The 20251-nt window shown below is 37.0% G+C and overlaps 1 protein-coding gene across 1 annotated transcript in view; it reads left to right on the top strand.

The window, feature by feature from the left end:
* Window positions 1–19643, top strand: part of LOC126778215 (innexin inx1) — a 49330-nt gene extending 29687 nt beyond the window's left edge. Inside the window, exons 5-8 of the mRNA XM_050501695.1 lie at window positions 13292–13449; window positions 14057–14251; window positions 16808–16969; window positions 17424–19643. Of these exons, the coding sequence (XP_050357652.1) occupies window positions 13292–13449; window positions 14057–14251; window positions 16808–16969; window positions 17424–17481 (573 nt within the window). The 3' untranslated portion in view covers window positions 17482–19643. The remainder of the gene's footprint in view (window positions 1–13291; window positions 13450–14056; window positions 14252–16807; window positions 16970–17423) is intronic.
* The last annotated feature ends 608 nt before the right edge of the window (window positions 19644–20251 follow it).

The raw sequence follows: 20251 nt of genomic DNA, 5'->3' as shown, positions 1-20251 counted from the left end.
TGCGTAGATATGTCACTTAGTCAGACAGTTATACTTAAGTATATACGGAAGTTAAACTTGAATAATTTTTTAATTTAATATTAAGCATCGCTAATCATTGTTTTTGCTGACGAATTTGAATGATACTTTATTTTTGTTGTTATGGATGGCTTCGTCTGTTGAAATCTGCACTAACAATTGAATTTGAAGTATTTTTACTCAAATATTATGTAGTACACTTTCGTTAGTTTACACTAGCGCTAGTAGTCTGCGTGTGTGCTCTTAACTCACCGCTGTACGCGCTTACTCGAGCATGAAGCTCATTCAATAGTCACAAGTGGCCACGTGTTTTCATGTAATTGTTCCGTGAATGGTCTGGTTTTTATGTTTGTTTCTTTTTTTCAGTTGCCTCTGTATCTGATTCTGGTAACACTCGGGTATCGTTAGTTTCTCACGTTCGTTTGTTTATTCAGATGGCATGTTGCGCACTACAAGCGAGTGTATTTGTTTTGCTTAAGAATCACAGAAATAATTGAATATTTATATTGTTTTAAGACAAAGTAATACAGAATGTTATATACAGCTTGTTTGAATAGATAGTTCTGGTGGTAGGATGCTAACATCCGCCTGGCTTGTTACCACCGTACGCATGGTGAAAAACTCGTGAAGTGGCTTGCAGCCGCGTTTCGAGGTCAGCCAGCGTACAGCCAGTGCCCGAGCGAGTATTGCCGCGATGGGTGTTGGTCCAGTGGAGACGGCTGTTGAACCAATGCCGGGGGAAACTGTATTGACCTGCCGGACAGGGAGACCCGAAGAAACGGCTGTTCCGCTGGCCGCCCGTGGCATAGTACAGGGGCCCGAGCGTGCCTAACCAGCTCTCGAGGCTGCCCCACCAGGCCACGCATAATCTCGGGGTGGACCGTCGTGCCGGTTGGTGACCGGAAGGTGGGGTCCCGGCGGCCACTTCCGGGGGGGTTCGGGGGCCCTTCCGTCCGGCGGATCAGTATATTTTCCTTTTTGGCAAACATTTGGGAAAACACGCCTCCATACTTTGCCCATCCCTATCGTGGCAATACGTCGCTCGCCTCACGTCTCTTTTCCTAATTTCCAAATGGTAGCGCAAATAAGAAATAACGGTCGTTCAGCGGTGCACACCCCCACCATACCCACGCTGTTTGAGGTCGAGTTCTCTAACATCCGAGGACTCCACGCTAACCTCAACGCTGTCCACCACCATCTCGAGACAGCACGGCCAGCAATGTTGTTTCTCATGGAGACGCAAATACTCCGCCCTGCCGACACCAGTTACCTTAACTATCCCGGCTACATGCTTGAAGAATCTTTTAAAGCGAAAGCCGGAGTATGCTTGTTCGTCAGGGCGGATGTTTGTTGTCACCGATTGCGCTGCTTGGAGGACCACTCCTTCTCCATGTTGGTGGTACGTGTGGACCTGGTTCGTCAGAGTCGAGTCTACGTGTGCCTCTACAGATCCCACAATGGTGACTTGGAGACAAGCCGATTATTCGACCATCTTAGTCGGGTGGCAGATGCTGCGCAAGAGCAGTTTCCTAACGCGGAATTGGTGTTTTTGGGGGATTTTAATGCTCACCATGAATCATGGTTGAAATCCCTCAAAACTGACCATGCTGGAAGAACTGCTCATGCTTTTGCTCTCACACACGACTTGACCCAACTGGTTGATCAGCCCACCAGGATCCCGGACATTGATGGGCAAGCGCCTTCTCTACTGGATCTTCTGCTGACTTCTCACCCGGTGGAATATCAGGTTGTGGTTCAGGCTCCACTTGGTTCTTCGGATCACGGCCTTATATCTACCAAAGTGCCACAGGCCAAGCTGCCGCCATCAGCGGTATGCAAACGTCGCGTTTGGCACTATAAGTCGGCAGATTGGGACGGTATGCGCGATTACTATGCGTCAGTCCCTTGGAAGGAACGTTGCTTCAATGGGAATGACCCGACAGCTAGTGCCGCTGCTGTTGCTGATGAGATCATGTTAGGAATGGAATACTACATTCCTAGCTCAGATCTCATCAATAGGGGTACGCGTAACCGTTGGTTCACGCGTGAATGTGCCGACGCTGTATCATCTAAGCAGGCGGCATATCGCGCGTGGATCAACGGCTGCATTGGCGGGGCATCTAACATTGACTCACTGAAAGCAAACTACAATAAAAATTCCAAGTCCTGTAGGAAGGCATACACGATGGTCATGACCTTATTTCGCATCCTAGGGGCTCCCGTAGCTTCTGGCGTCTGACCAAGTCTGTGCAAAACAATTTCTGCCAACCTTCGCTGCCACCGCTCAGAAATCCGGACGGATCGCTAGCTCACAGTCCGCAGGAGAAAGCCGACCTCCTGGCTAAACTCTTTGCCGACAACTCTGTGATCGATGATTGTAGTGCGCAGCCACCAACAATACCTTCATGTGGCCACACGATGCCTGACATCAAAATCAGGCAACGTGATGTGCGTGCGGAGCTGCAATCACTCGATATACGGAAAGCTAGCGGTCCCGATGGAATACCAGCCATTGTGCTGAAGAAGTGCGCAGCGGAGCTGTCTCCTGTGTTAACGCGCCTGTTCCAACTTTCTCTCTCTTCGGGATGTGTGCCGGAGGCTTGGAGAAGAGCTAATGTGCAAGCGGTTCCCAAAAAAGGGGATCGGTCTGACCCGGCAAATTATCGGCCAATAGCTATCACCTCAGTACTTTGTAAGGTGATGGAACGGATTTTAAACAACCAACTGATCCATTACCTAGAAGATCACTGTCTAATTAATGATCGTCAGTACGGGTTTCGACCAAAACGGTCCACAGGTGATCTTCTAGCGTACGTAACGCACCTCTGGGGTGAAGCTATCGACAAGCATGGAGAATCGTTGGCTGTCAGCCTCGATATCTCCAAGGCTTTCGACAGGGTCTGGCACAGAAGTCTTCTCTCCAAGCTACCGGCATATGGTCTGCCTGCTCAGCTATGCACCTGGATTGCCAGCTTCCTACACAAGCGTAGCCTTCGTGTTTTAGTAGATGGTTGCGTGATGGTTTTCACGCCACAACAACTGTGCCTGTTATACAAAACACAGGTACGGTCTTGCGTTGAATATTGCTCGCACCTTTGGGATGGCTCCGCTAAGTACCTAATGGAGGCCTTGGACCGTTTGCAGCGACGTGCAGTACGCATTATTGGCGACGTAAAGGTCACAAACACCCTTGAACCTTTACAATTGCGTCGCGAGATAGCAGCACTGAGCGCTTTCTATCGTCTGTATCACGGCGAGTGCTCTGAGGAATTATTCTCTCTAATTCCTGCTTCCCCCTTCCTTCTTAAGTCCACGCGAGCTGGTTCTCGATGTCACCGCCTAACTGTGACATCAATTCCATCGCGCACAAAGAAATTTGGCAACTCCTTTCTTTGCCGCACTACCAAAGAATGGAATTCCTTACCAGCTCACGTGTTCCCCTCCTCTTACAACCCGGGTTCCTTCAAACGAGGCGTGAAGAGGCATCTTGCGGGCCGGCATGGCGGGGACGGCTAGTACAGAACATTCTTCCCGACTGTACTGGCCGTCGTCGCGTTTGGACTCTACTACCACTTACCATCAGGTGGAGTGGAGTCATTTGCCATCCCGGGGCATATAAAAAAAAAAAAAATATTCAGTTAAGTTATTTATAGCTATTTCTCTTTCTATGTTTCACTGCGTTTTTTTTTATTATTTTTTTTATAATATGCGGACGAGCATATGGGCCACCTAATGGTAAGTGGTCACCAACGCCCATAGACATTGGCATCGTAAGAAATGTTAACCATCGCTTACATCACCAATGCGCCACCAACCTAGGAAACTAAGATGTTATGTCCTTTGAGCCTGTAATTACACTGGCTCACTTATCTTTCAAACCGGAACACAACAATACCAAGTACTGCTGTTTTGCGGTAGAATATCTGATGAGTGGGTGGTACCAACCTAGACGAGCTTGCACAAAGCTCACCAGTAAAACTATGTTTCGCTTTTTGAAAATCAAATTCTGTAAACATTATAGCTATATCATCTCTATCTAAAATGTGAATATTCATTTAAAAAAATACTTAGCTTTGTTACGAGTGTTATAAATGGCTACGTGGGCATCGCCACTACTTTTTGCCTTAATAACGGTACGTAATACTTGTCGCTGTGCACGAGTCAACGTACGCCGTGGAATTGATTTAATGACTGTTTCAATCATTCTCATCCCTTTGCAGGATATTAGTTTTAATATTTTCTATGCAATTAAAATAATAAAAGCATAATACAATAAAAAAAATCTTGGCTCGTTTTAAATCATTTCTAAATCATCAGTATCATATCTTTTTCGTTTATTGTTACTTTCAATTAGTAAAAGAAATATAGCAAAAGGATTAACTTTTTAATATTCATTCAGCAGAATCTAATACTGACGACGACTCATCTTTAACTCTTGTTTTATTTCACATTCGCAGAAACGTAAATTTGTGTTTCTCCCGTTTTAAGAGGGTGTGCGCCGGTGTAATTGACATCCCCCTTTGTCTCTGTAACATCTTAGCCCCCTGCCTCTTAGTCGGTGGAGTATTGACGATGTAAAAAGTTGTTTATACTTCTTGCAGTGCCATTGTCAATGGGCGAAGGTGAACATTAGTTGGTCCGTTTGCTCGTTCGCTTTTCTAAACTAAATTATTTCTTCATTTGTAGTAAAAAATATTTATCGTCGGTTCTTCTCGGAAGTCTACTTTTCAAACAGAGTGTAACTATAAATTGTACAGCTATTAATATTTAATAGTGACAGTAACACTGTTACACAATATTATGAAAATTTCTATATTATTGGTGTTTTTGAGTTGGAACATTTCTGCACAGTTAATCTTGCAAAATGAAATCGTTACAGCCTATTAGAAAAAAAAGTATATTTTCGTTTTGATAAGTGTAAATATATTAATGTTATTAAACAAATATGCAACTTTTCATTGAGTAAATAATACAAGTAAGCTATGAATTTTTTAATAAAGATCGTTCGTTTACCCAAGTTATAAAGCCAACGTTATATGACACAAGGAAATCGAAGCCATCACATTCTCCGTCGCATTTATAACCGTAATGAGTGGTTATATAATCTTGAATGCAAAACGTAAAACGATCACCATTAATGGAAACTTGGGCGTCAGCTTACACTTTACTTAACACAGGATTCGATACCACGTGTAAATTGACCCACACTCACTTCCACGAACGTACGTAATGTGAATAGCTAACAGCATTTGAATATTCGAAATTTAATTTCGTTTCGATAATCTGATGTGTTAAACTTTTGTTACAACATGGCCTCAATTCGTTGCTTTCCTTTAACTGTATCTGACAAACTACTACTACTTTATATATAGTATACTGATGATGTATCTGACGAACTAAGTTTATTATTATAAATTTTCTAATTTTATTTAGAACTAGATTTACTGGTGGTAGAGCTTTGTGCAAGCTCGTCTGGCTAGGTACCACCCACTCATCAGATATTCTACCGCAAAACAGCAGTACTTGGTATTGTTGTGTTCCGGTTTGAAGGGTGAGTGAGCCAGTGTAATTACAGGTACGAGGGACATAACATATTAGTTCCCAAGGTTAGGTGGCGCATTGGCAATGTAAGCGATGGTCAACATTTCTTACAATGCCAATGTCTATGGGCGTTGATGACCACTTACCATCATATGCTCGTATATGCCCATATACTCGTCCGCCTTCCTATTCTATATAAAAAAAAAGAATTTCTTTTATTATGAATAAATTTCTTTTATTTAGAACTTTAGTAACATGACTTTCAATAGCTTGTGTTTTTAATACACGTGCTTGAACCGATACAATAAGGTTATTTATCTTATTAAGTTTACTAAAAAGATAGAATACTTTATATGTGTGAATATGAAACGTTGTCTATGACAAAATTCTAGATTTAAAAAAATACCGATACGTTCAGCAGTTGCAATAAAGTTATATAATTGTCTGATGGTATATTATTTCATATAGAAGTGCATATAATACGTGGATTTTAACCGAAGAATAGGTTAAATACTGAGTAACACTGCTGAGGATTTATATTCGTTTCATTCATTTCTGAGAATTCGTATCGTTTATTAATTTAATGCTTGGCAATGAAGGAAATCTTTGTAATGAAACCTGTTTGTTAGATCTTGTATCTATCGCTCTAGATAACGCGTCGATGATAAAAAATCTGCTGCTTAACTTAAACATTTGGATAAGAAACTAGAACCCGGAGTTCAATGACTGTGTCGAACGACGCTTCAGGCAAAACTATGATCAGTGTTTTATCTAGCTTTATTTGTAGGTACTTAAATTGCAGACGTTAGACAATATTGTATAATAATAATGTCAATTTTTTTGTCGGGCCGTTTGGCGTGGTTTTTTTTTTTTTTTTATTGAATAGGAAGGTGGACGAGCATATGGGCCACCTGATGGTAAGTGGTCACCAAACGCCCTTAGACATTGGCATTGTAAGAAATGTCAACCATCGCTTATAGCCAATGCGCCAAGATTTTATGTCCCTTGTGCCTGTAATTACACTGGCTCACTCACCCTTCAAACCGGAACACAACAATATCAAGTATTGCTGTTTTGCGGTAGAATATCTGATGAGTGGGTGGTACCTACCCAGACGAGCTTGCACAAAGCCCTACCACCAGTAAATATATGGTTGGTAGATACTTGCCTTTCACGCCGATGTGGGTTCTATTCCCACCCAGGACAGACATTTGTGTGCATGAACATGTCTGTTTGTCCTGAGTCTGGGTGTAATTAATTATTTATATTATCTATACAAGTATGTATTTACAAAAGAGAAATAGTATATGTAGTATATCAGTTGTCTGGTTTCCATAGTACAAGCTCATAGCAAGCATATACAAGCAATAATGTCCTAGGACAATTATATATTATTATCTAAAATTTTAATTTAGACTGATGAATTAGACATTCATGAAGCTTTTGTAGTATCTAAAAAATTTAAAAAATATATTTTCCTTAGGTAATATAATAATAATACCGCTGTTGTAAAGTTTCAGCTGGACCAGTAAATTATATAAGTAGGAGATAGTAGTGTTTATTTTATTTTTTTTGTAATTTTGTATATGAGTCTTGTTACTTGAATAAATAAATTATTATTATTATTATAAAAAATATCGTCTCGATCAAATCAAAAACTACGATTGCTATATAAAATAATATATGCTTTTTAATGCGGGTAAAATGATCGAAGTTGTAATGAACAAAAAGCGTCGGTGTCCCGCTAGGCACTTATCCAGGCTCCTTTGAAACGTACTTAGGGCAGACTCAATTGGAGGACCAATTAAATCGAACAGAGCTTACAAGGACATGAATAGCAATGGGGCGAGAAACCAAAAAGATGATCGAAAACACTTGTGATTTTGTTTTATATAAATAATGTAATATATAAGGTTCATTTCAACATATAGGTAATACATAAGAGCCAGTGTTGTTACAAGAGCAATAGATGTCGTAACTTATATAATAAGCTTCAATTAACTTTGTGAACGTTGGTAACTTATTTCTTAATCCATTATTAATAGAAAAAAATAAAAATGAAGCATTCCAAAAACGTTTAGCATATCTTAATAGTATTTTTACAAAACCTTATTACCTACTATCACTATCTTAAAATAAAAAAAGCAAAAAAAAACATATATTTTGCGTACGACGAATATATTTCAATAGCAGTTACAGCCATTACATATTGAGGTTTTATTAATGTTTAAGGATGCGTGAAATCATTGTAGTGACATATTACGTAAATTCGTAATGCCATGGTATCGTGGTGGTATGAGGAGGATGATTGCAGACTCGATCCATGTCACGGCACGCAACAATGACCACTCACTCGTATGGCTGTGTGCATGACACCGATCGGCACAACCTCGTTTACAAACTGATCGACAGATTGCTTACTTGTAACTGTAGCTACAATGACATTTACATTTTGGATTTGACTTTTGTTTATTTCGTAATTGTCAATAAAATAACACATGATAATGAACACTTAGACATATGACACCAAAGGGATCATATTCATAATATCTATTATAAAACAAAAACAATTATCTATTCCATGATTACTAATGAACCTTATATCCTAGAACGTAAAGGTTATAGTGCAACAAAAATGCATAGCTTTGCATCATCTTGAAAGTCCATCTATCGCAAAAACTACCAGGTGCGGGTCCTACAAAGGGACATCGCCATCTGCCTGCCCTGATTCCTATTATACACCACTAAAAACGTTACAAGGGCTTCATGTTGGGGTCGTTTAAGGGCACTTGAGTTATGCATTTTTGTGCACGTTTTGTTACTCTTTTAAAATTACTTCAAAGGATATTGCTATTTTGTACTCTTATAGTTTTATCGATAGTTCAATTATTTATAAACCGAATTATATGAACAAAATAAGAAGTCACAGCTTATACAACATTCTTGAAACAAGGATTCATATTTATAGATAGTTTTGTGACATTACGACACACTTATGTTTCATGTACACGTTTTTACTGTTGTTTGTTCGACAAATGAATGTTTTATTCAATTGTGACCTGTGTTTTAGCGCAGAATCTTAAAATAGAGGACGAGAAATCTAATTGAAAGTGATTTATTGCTACCTGAAACCTGAGAATGCCCTTCCATCCTATACATAAAAAAGTAGTGACATTATTATAGGTACGTTTTATGGATAGCAAACTATAAATTATCAAATATTTAGTCTCAAGTTCATAAAAAATCTTATTTATTTATTTGTAATGGCACACTTACAACATACAAATAAAGCATTGAAAAAATGAATTTATAAAACAATAATAGTATATCTAATATGCATGTCAATTACAAGTGTACATAGCAGATCCAGATTTAAGCTAATCAAATTCAAATTAAAAGTAACAAAAAAATCATCAGTAATTTTTAAAAATGTCAAAATTATATTCATTCATGACCGAAAAATTACTCATCGTTGGGTTTCTAATATAACATCCTAGAAATTGACGTATGGCAGGTGTGGTAGACAACATTTTACCGGAAATCGACTCTCTCAGGGGGTTTGTAATCACGCCCATGAGGGCGAAGTTGGTGTTAGTTGAAAGGGTTGGAATGAATGGACTCTCTGTGAATTGTAACAATTTTTATAAAATAAATTATTATTTATATTGTACATCAAAAAACTGGCACCGTAGTACTTGTGTTCTTGTAGTGATCTTTTATCGCCACATTTTTTTACACATTGTAAATACCTGTCTCGAAATGGTAATTGGATTTTGATCTCTAAAATGAACGCAGTAAGCATTCGAATTCTATTTTTCGTTTGCCACTACAAAAGCGTACCTTAAAGAGATGTTAGAATATAAGTCATATTTATCTGTATAATGTATAAAACGTGAGGAGTTATAATAATACGCGCGGTATAAGTTGATCTGTCAGTAGAAAAAAATAAATAATCTTAACTTTAGACAAGATATGCGAATATGTATGAAGCGCGGTGACAACTACTTACGTAAATAGTCGATTAATGTTGTTTTCAAACCGACTTCAATATATGACCGTGCGAGCGTGCTTTAATTTTAACCCGTAATCATGAAGATTCACTTGTTCTAAAACCAACTAAAGCTAAACATTTTCATTTTATTTATTGTCTCTTAGTCGTTACAAGCATCAATTTAAATTATTTTGTTAATGTTGTCCAATGTAAGTGCGTTGGAGATGTGAGGATAGTGATAATAGAACACGATTATTTAACAAGGCGAATCAATTTCATATCAATTTGGAAAGCGTTTGATTTATTCAAGGCTACCGTTGTATAACATATTGTGCTGAACATGTTATGATATCGGTCATTGTTTTGCGTGAGCTGTGTCAATTGTTATGTTTCATATCATGAGTTTGTTTAATTAAAGCGAGACGAGCCGCTTTGCTGAGTAAATTTAAACATAATTATCAGATCATATGTACAGTACATTTAATATAATTTGTACTTGGGATCATTTGGGTTCAAAGTATTTTTTTATTCATGTCAATTGCAATGTACAATGCGACAAAATGCGGACTAAATACCATCTAGGAATACTTGTGATTTTAGCATGTATTGATATTATATATTTTTATTGATTTATATTATATTTTTTATAATTATTAAATGCATCACTTATCTCATATTCTATGAGTAATTTCTTACGGCGTTGGTTGTCTGGAATAGTGGTTGCTACTCATGATTAGGTTGTATTTATGTTTCGTAATTTATTTAATCTTTGTGTTGTACAATAAAGTATAAAATAAAGTAGGAATTTGTACTATACATACACACGACTTATATACAAATACATGTATACAGTCCATTTTGCTATTCTCGCCATTGTTTGTTATCACTCATCTAGCTGGTCGAGTGCAGGCGAGTGCTGTATATGTTGCCACTCCTCAAGTCCTCAGGATCGTTCACCATGACTCATCTCACTACGGCAGTATAGGTTTTTCTGAAAAATCCAAGGTTCATCTGAATTTGGCAAGTCGTGTCGAAATGTCAAAATCGTAATTTTCCTACTATTATTACTAATGTATAAGTTTGCATGTTTGTTACTCAATCACACAAAATCGGATGGATTGGGTGGATTTGGATGATATTTAACACAATGACTTAACACCCTGCCACCCTCCTGTAACATTAGGGCGGAGGCTAGTATATAATAAACATATTATATAGCGTTATGTTAGTCGGCTTTTTTTTTTTTATAGAATAGGAAGGTGGACGAGCATATGGGCCACCTGATGGTAAGTGGTCACCAAACGCCCTTAGACATTGGCATTCTAAGAAATGTCAACCATCGCTTATAGCCAATGCGCCACCAACCTTGGGAACTAAGATTTTATGTCCCTTGTGCCTGTAATTACACTGGCTCACTCACCCTTCAAACCGGAACACAACAATATCAAGTATTGCTGTTTTGCGGTAGAATATCTGATGAGTGGGTGGTACCTACCCAGGCGAGCTTGCACAAAGCCCTACCGCCAGTCAATCTTCGCCTTCTAATCAATTTGCGATTTATGCAACTTTACATTCGCGTCGCATATGTTTGGTAAGGCCGGCGTATCTATCTCTAATTTTGTTTACTTTTTGACTATGAAATGGATATCAGTCCATTGCTGTATAGTCAGGGTTAATGTAACGAACGTCGTATTTCGTGACCGTGTAGAATAACGTCGTATGTTCAACATAAACAAGCGGGTCACCTCCCACTACGATTTTAAAAGGACACGACTAACGGACCTCATTATTATTCAAACTAATCTAAATTATCTAGATTTAAGATCGATAACTTTATCCAGTTAAGCTGTGCCAGTAGTTAAACAACCGATTGCCACAGCAATATTTTTAACGAGATAACTTTTTGTGTGTAATATTAGTTTGTGCGTGTCTGTGATCAATCTGCCAATTTTTAATATACATTATTCTTTTGCGATAAAAAATTCAGCATTCTATATTACAGTCATTTTTAATTTTAAATTCAATTTTAAAAATATTATACTGTTTGGTACTTATATTATGTATGTCAGGTTGATTACATCTCAGGATAGATCTTACTATAGCAATACCTTCTGTAATAGGTTTTTCTGATTAAATACCTTGAACAAAACTACCTCAACTTTAATTGAGTCCTTTAGTAACTAAGTTTTTTTTTTTTTTTTTTTTTTTTTTTTTTTTTTTTTTTTTTTTTTTTTTTTTTTTTTTTTTTTTATATATAGAATAGGAAGGTGGACGAGCATATGGGCCACCTGATGGTAAGTGGTCACCAAACGCTCTTAGACATTGGCATTGTAAGAAATGTCAACCATCGCTTATAGCCAATGCGCCACCAACCTTGGGAACTAAGATTTTATGTCCCTTGTGCCTGTAATTACACTGGCTCACTCACCCTTCAAACCGGAACACAACAATATCAAGTAATGCTGTTTTGCGGTAGAATATCTGATGAGTATTCGTAACCTGATGCAGACAGAGTTGTAACTGGCTGGAATCGAACCCCCAGCTTAACCTCTGTTTAGTTAGCTGTTACTGAACAATTTTCATAACGATGATTCGTTATGAAAATAAGGTATCGTTGCGATGTTCGAAATAAAAAAAATTTATTAACTTTATTTAAGGTTATCTTAAAGCTGAATCATTTCATTGATCGTGACAAATAAGGTGTTATTAGTTTTATCATTGGGATGTGCTATAGTTACGTTCACCACTGGATCATTTCGACTATAAATATTCATTTGTAAATAATTTGATAAACCCGAAGTCACGTTAACTTGATGTAATAATGCAAGACCTTTAAATGGTAATAGTGCTTGTATAATAGAAATGCGGGTACTTTATATTTAACGACAGCGATTAAACAGTTGTGAATTAGATAAAGCAGTAGTAACGAGTAGAGATGACACAGTGGATACAGCATAGAAATGCTTGTAACAGCGTAATAACCTTCATAATTATAAATAAACAGCTAGAGTTTTTGAGCAAGTTTTATATAAGCCAGTGTAGTTATAGGCACAAGAGATGTCTCAATTCTCAAGGTCTGTGCCGCAAATGTTAACTAATATTATAAATGCGAAATTAAGATTGTTTGTTATGTCATAGAACATCTACCCTATACCTACATACTCCCCCCGTTGCAAGCGGGCAATACGCGAGTGGAACTAGTTAATATTTCTTCCAGCGCCACTATCTTTGAGCGGTGGTGACCACTTAACATTATGTGGCTCATTTTTCAGTCGGCTTACCTATTATAAATGAGTAGGACAGCATACGTTGTTACGTTTATTTTTTTGACTTTTTATGTTGACTATTTATACAATAATAAAAATAAGGCGGACGAGCATATGGGTCACCTGATGACAAGTTGTCACAAACGTCTATAGACATTGGCATTGTAAGAAATGTTAACCATCGCTTACATCACCAATGCGCCACCAGCCTTGGGAACTAAGATGTTATGTCCCTTGTGCTTGTAATTACACTGTCTCACTCACTCTTTAAACCGGAACACAACAATACTAAGTACAGTTGTTTTGCGGTAGAATATCTAATGAGTGGGTGCTACCTATCCAGACGAGCTTGCACAAAGCTCTACCACCAGTAAATGATAGATAGATGCAGTGGTAGTCTTTTAAGGAGATCCTAATCGAATTACTTGGTTTGACGTTGTATCATATAATTGAATAATCCTTTCTGTAATTGCAGACCCACAAACTGTACGCATTAAGGTACTGGGGATGCGAGTTGCTGTGTCTCATCAATATCGTCCTGCAATTATGGATGATGGACGCCTTCTTCAATGGCGAGTTCTTCTCATACGGGACTCGCGTTCTAGGATACAGTGAGGTGCCACAAGAGGAGAGGTTTGTGATCCATGTTCTGTAATCTATTTTTATTGGCTGTTTTAATATTATATTTAATGTTCACATTCACTCATAAAGTGAACTTAGAATAAGGAAGCAAGAGTTTATTTTTAAAAGTATGTAGGTGGATGGGCAAATGGGTTACTTGATGGTAAGTGGTCACCACCATCTATAGACTTTGACGCTGTGAGAAATATTAAACAATTCTTACAACCTTGGGAACTAATTTGTTGTCCCTTGTGCCTGTAATTACACTGCTTACTCACACTTCCGCCTGCAGTAGTTACACTGGCTTACGCACGCTTTCAACCGGAACACAACAATATTAAGCATTGCTGTTTGTCAGTAAGATATCTGATGTTTGTTGGCCTCCCAGACGGTCTTTACACAAAGCCCTAACATAAAGTGATAATTTATTCATATGTATTTTATAGACTGTAACGACGACGCCCTAATTTATTGTTTTTTTTTTTATTAGGATCTCCAACAAGGAATACACATGACAAGCTTTAATATAATATGCGATTTATAAATCTATGTGCTCCCTCAGTTCCAGGAAACCACAGCATACATCACATATAACTAAGTAACTCGTATTCGTTTATAGATACGATCCAATGATCTACGTATTCCCGCGCGTCACGAAATGCACCTTCCACAAGTACGGTGCGTCCGGTACAATTCAAACGCACGACTCTCTGTGCATCTTGCCCTTGAACATCGTCAACGAGAAGACTTACATATTCCTCTGGTTCTGGTACATCATACTGGCGATCATTCTTGTACTGCTCGTTATATACAGGTGAGATTTTGTTTTATTTCTTTCTTCAAAGTTATTTGAGAAAGTGCCTTTTAGATTTTTCTTTTTGTATTATATATACTAGTGTTTGCCAAGAAATATGATTATAAAAATTATTGATAATTAGCGGGTTTTTATAGAATACGTTATAAACCTCGTCGATAGCTACAAAAGTTGGTTAACAAAGAGTGCAGAATAAGGTTTTGTCTGAATTGTTTTGTCTTTACCTCCTTGTTATATTATATATATTGATCTTAACTGTCTCGTTGGTCTAGTGGCTTAATGTAAGATCGCAGACCCGGAGGCCCTGGGTTCGTTTCCCAGGTCATGCCAAAAATAAGTTATTGGGTTTTTCTGTCAGAAAATTCTCAGTAGCAGCCCGGAGTCTGGAAGTTGGAAGTGTGTACACTCCCGTGCCTCGGAAAACACGTAAAGCCGTTGGTCCTGCGCCTGAACTCTTTCCGGTCGAGTCGGATTGCCGTCCCATCGGATTATGAGAGCTAGGGAATAGAGAGTACACCTGTGTTTGCGCACATACTTGTGCACTATAATATCTTGCTTGCGTAGTTAGGCTAATCTCTCTTGAGATTGGCCGCCGTGGCCGAAATCGGTCTAAGAACATTATTATTAGAACATTATTGTTCTTTTATGGTTCCTTTACAATGAAATGTAATATGTATTTATATACATGTCTGCAAAACTATTTAAAATAGTATATAATACACGTTCGCGACTTTGTAATACAGACGTGAATTCTGCACCCGATTCTTACGCTAAGGAAGGTAGTCATAGGAATGTCGCAGAAATAGATTTATAGTTTTTATAGGGTTATATTTTTTAATGACAAACGGTCACATCTGATGGTGAGTATCAAACTGATGGTGAGTAGTCACTTACATACAAAAACAATGATTTTAAAAATATATTATTTACTTAAATAATGTCCTGCTTATGGTGGGTTCTTATAAGTTGATTTGTTGAAATTTGCTCATCGTGCCTGCAATTCCATTGGGTCACTCAATGGATAAAGCAATACAAAGCATTATTTTAAATCTGCAGTCATACTTATTAATAAATCCAATCCAAATAAATTCCTACTTCGCTGTACTAATACAGCATTAATCTCGTATTTGATTACTTTCTTAATATTTATTTATAATATTCAAATAATATTCCTTATCATATTCTTGATACTTGATCCACTTTAGAATCACATTAAAATATATGTAATACAACACTTGTAATTATATATACGGCTGTTATACCGAAACCGAATAGCTTTGATCCATTCTGGCTTGTATATTTTTTGTTTTTATCATCTATACTGTATAGAACAGCCTGTGAATGTCCCACCGCTGGGCTAAGGCCTCCTCTCCCTTTTTTGAGGAGAAGGTATGGAGCTTATTCCACCACGCTGCTCCAATACGGGTTGGTGGAATACACATGTGGCAGAATTTCAGTGAAATTAGACACATCACGATGTTTTCCTTCACCGAAAAGCACGAGATGAATTATAATCACAAATTAAGCACATGAAAATTCAGTGGTGCTTACCCGGGTTTGAACCCACGATCATCGGTTAAGATTCACGCGTTCTTACCACCGGGCCATCTCGGTCGTTTTTGTCATCTAATTGTCCCTAATTAGTGAAGGTATGACTAGCGCCGCTCCAACACGTAGAACTTGTTTACATACGACGATAGTTGGATGGAATGTAAAGTGCATTGGGCTCCTTTAATAGGTCATTCGAATATAAATAATTCGTCAAATGGCTCGGTTTATTGCGCTCTCATCTTAGTGATGAACGAATTCTTTACTTTAGTGTTTTTTATGTAGTTTCTAACAATGATCCTGGGACATCCTGGATTATTATTCACACACGGCCATCTGATCTCAAACTAAGCGGAGCTTGTACTATGGAAACCAGACAACTGGTATACTACATATACTACTTTTCTTTCGTAAATACATACTTATATAGATAATTATAACCAGACTCAGGACAAACAGATATGTTAATGCACACAAATGTCTGTCCCGGGTGGGAATCGAACCCACAACCTTCGGTGTGAAAGGCAAGTATCTACCCACGCCTACCGGCCCGTCAAATATATCATTATGGTATATAATGAATACATTGATTAAATGATTAATTTTTATTAATTGTTAGCTACTCCTAAGTTTGGAATAGGTGTATAGGATACATCTAGGTGAATTTATTTGTCGTACGTTAGTTCCGCAATCAGTCACTAGACAAATTTATTGCTACTAAAGGAATAATAATCTGAGATGTTTATCTGTAATTTGTGGATGATATAAGAAATATAAAAATAATCTGTTGTATTCTTATATACCGCTCGCCGTTTGGTAAGCGTTCGCTATCGCGTCATAGAAAGACACCTTAAAGAGTACAGACGATTTTTTATGTTGTCAAAGATTACGGGTTTCTGAGGTTCATTGAGGTTTGACCGAGGTTTTGATTATATAGTATTCCTCGTGCACTCTGGTGGGGAGATATATCGAATGTGTTGTTTACATGCTGAACGTTCTCACGAACAGACTAATAATAATCTTCGTGCCGACGGTGCGGCCGCGCCTGCTGCACGCGCGCGCGCGCACCATCGCAATGGAGTCGGCCGTCGTCGTGTCGCAGCGCACCGACGTCGGCGACTGGTGGCTGCTCTACATGCTCGCCAGGAACATGGACCCGCTCATATACAGGTCAGCTTTAACCGGATCGATCCGGTTTCGCATTAAGTACGTTCCATCAGATGCCCGCGACCGCTTGTTTGTGAGAACTTTTATAACAAATTACCATCTTATATAAAAAATGTCAACTCAGTTAACGTGTTTAAGTCTCAACTCAAAAAATATATTTTCGAGAATACTCACTTTTATAGCGATTAAAATATATACAACGATTTAATTATATTCTATGCCGTTAACTAAGTACCTACTTATAAGGCGAATATTTTTATTGTTACATTTATCATGCTGTTCTCATGTAAGTGGATCTGTCATTTTGAGAATAAATTCTTTAAACCTATTTTTAAACTATGTTGGTGTATGTCGAATAAAATGCCTCCGAATGTCGACACAGAAAAAGTACATAATACAAATATAAAGTAGACATATTGATATCTAATAAACGAATATTTTCTTTAAATTATTTCAGAGAGCTAATCTCCGAGCTGATTAAGCGAATGGGGGAGAAAAGCGGTCCCCGTGCGTGACGACCACCTAAATTTACCGCCATCGCCATCGTCGGTGACTGACAATGTCTTAAAAGTTTGTATATAAAGTTTATTATTCAATATCCAGCTTCATCCGAAGTATTAGCTATACTCTACTATAAAGATAACATGAGCCGAGAGTGTAACGTTACACTTGGATCATTTATGTATAAAATAAAGCGACGAGTTCAACGTGTATTTGTGCACGTTTGGGTGTTTATGATAAAAATATCAATTCCTTGTGAAATTTTACTTATAAGGCTTCGACAGAATAAAAGAAATATCATTTTGAAATGTACCGGCTATCGGGGTTTATGAGACGATATGTAATAGAACACTTGGATCATTAAAAACCACTGTGATCCAATTTCAGAATTATTTCTTTTAATGTAATGTATAAGGTTTAGAGGTTGTAACTGAAAAATCGAAATGATATGAAATGCAATAACTTTTTAAAGTTTTTTTTTATATTAATCTACGACAATAAAATAACACTAATACAATCGTTCTTTAATAATTGACATAAGCGTAACTGTTTTAATATTATTATGAAAGGAATAAGTGCCGAATCTATTGTCACATTTGACAGAACACTTGCTATCCTTTTCAACATAATACACGAGAAAGAGATAGTAACATATCTGTCAAGTTGGTTCAGATAAAATCGTAAATACATATAATGTAATTTTCTTAATTTCTTAGGTAATGCAAATTATACTTTTCGTTCTTATTGATAATGTTTGAATGTACTGGTATTAGAAGCATCTATGACGCATGCGCAAATTGTTTGGTCAATTCTATACAAGTTTGTTTAAAACTATGTCATTTGCATTGAGGTGTTATCTCTGACGAAAAAATCAAAATTACTAAAACCTATGGAGACAGTTTGATGTCGAACTTAGCTAATTGAGCACTATTTTTTCTTTATATTTTATAACATTATGCATTTAAAAGTTTTATTTTATATTCTTTATTTATTACACAGCAAAATTTAACAGAAGGTGGGCTTATTAATGCTTCTGAATTCTCTACCAGCCGATCTCAAAACGTATGAAAGGTTCATTATCATTATTTATTAAAATGAAATAAATTCTTCTAAAATATCCGATGGTTAAGTTTCGTCAGATTTAAAATTGAATATATTGAACATTTTTGTTTTCTATATTTTAACCTTATATCATGATTCCATCAAGACTTATTTGTCATGAGATAAAACATCACTGCTTCTGCTAACGTTACTAAATCATAATCAAAGCAATAGTTTATTTTATCGTATTTTGAATATAGAAATTCTAAATTCAAATCAAACGTTCCTAGCTATTTTAAATCATACATTTCAAATTCAGCCGATGTATTGTTTTGATCGTATGTAATAAAGAATCTTATTAATCCTATATGTGCTCGTAGCACGATATGAAAACCTAAGGCCTTTGATATTATTAGACATAAGTTATATTAAGTAGAATATAAGAGAACATAAGTTAACATTCACTGCCATTGTTAAAATGTTTCCAATTCGAACAGTAAATACATCTTAAGATATGCCTTAAATAAATATTATTTTCAATAAAATAAACCCACGACGTTGATAATGAAAGTGTACTGTACACATAAAAAATTTCAAATAGAAATGTCTGAATTAATAAATAATTTAAATTAAAAATATGTGTCGATAATTACCATTTGTCAATATAACGTTTAAGAAATTGTCATGCTATCGTTACATTGTGGGTAAATTTTATTACTTGGGAAGCATTCTTACACTACGCTGTAGGTATGTATTTTATACCTAACGAGACTTGCCTCGATCCTACACTCCACGTAATGTACACGTAATACTTGTACGTAGTGTATAAATAACATAATCTACTGGTGGTAGGGCTTTGTGCAAGCCCGTCTGGGTAGGTACCACCCACTCATCAGATATTCTACCGCAAAACAGCAATACTTGATATTGTTGTGTTCCGGTTTGAAGGGTGAGTGAGCCAGTGTAATTACAGGCACAAGGGACATAAAATCTTAGTTCCCAAGGTTGGTGGCGCATTGGCTATAAGCGATGGTTGACATTTCTTACAATGCCAATGTCTAAGGGCGTTTGGTGACCACTTACCATCAGGTGGCCCATATGCTCGTCCTCCTTCCTATTCTATATAATATATATATATATATATATATATATATATATATATATATATATATATATATATATATATATAGTGCCTAGATTATATATTATGGTTGGTATTTTCAAATTAAGAATGTTCGTTCTCTAGATCGTTCTTAACCCCCAGCCCCTGGTACAGATCGCGTAGTATACGAACGCTTCCCGAGTGTTGTAGTATATGCTACGCGTAGTATATGCTAGTTTGTACCAGAACCTTTGGTACGTTAGAAATATTTTTTTATACAAAAATGAAATGATAACTCAATTGTAAATAAATAATTCCAATTACTCATGGATTCCATGACACTTAATAGCAGTTCGTTTGCGATTTTTATGAATACGAGTTGTTTGTCCAATTTTTACGATATTTAAAAACGTAACATTTAATTAACAAAATGATTATTTTATTTCATCGAGCATGTATTTTTACTTAATCTCCGTCTCTTTCTTTTGCACGATAATCACACGTGTAAAAGAGATAACAACAATCGATCTGTTTCCACTCGAATATAAGAATTGCATGTTTTAAATGAAGGTTGTAATTAGATTAAAGTCTATAACGTATTTGTATTTTTAAAGTTTGCAAATTTTGAGGGACCTGATATT

The sequence above is a fragment of the Nymphalis io genome, chromosome 2, assembly GCF_905147045.1.
Source record: "Nymphalis io chromosome 2, ilAglIoxx1.1, whole genome shotgun sequence".
NCBI classification, from domain to species: domain Eukaryota; kingdom Metazoa; phylum Arthropoda; class Insecta; order Lepidoptera; family Nymphalidae; genus Nymphalis; species Nymphalis io.
Note: the sequence above shows the minus strand (reverse complement) of the source record. Positions and strands in the feature narration are given on the sequence as shown.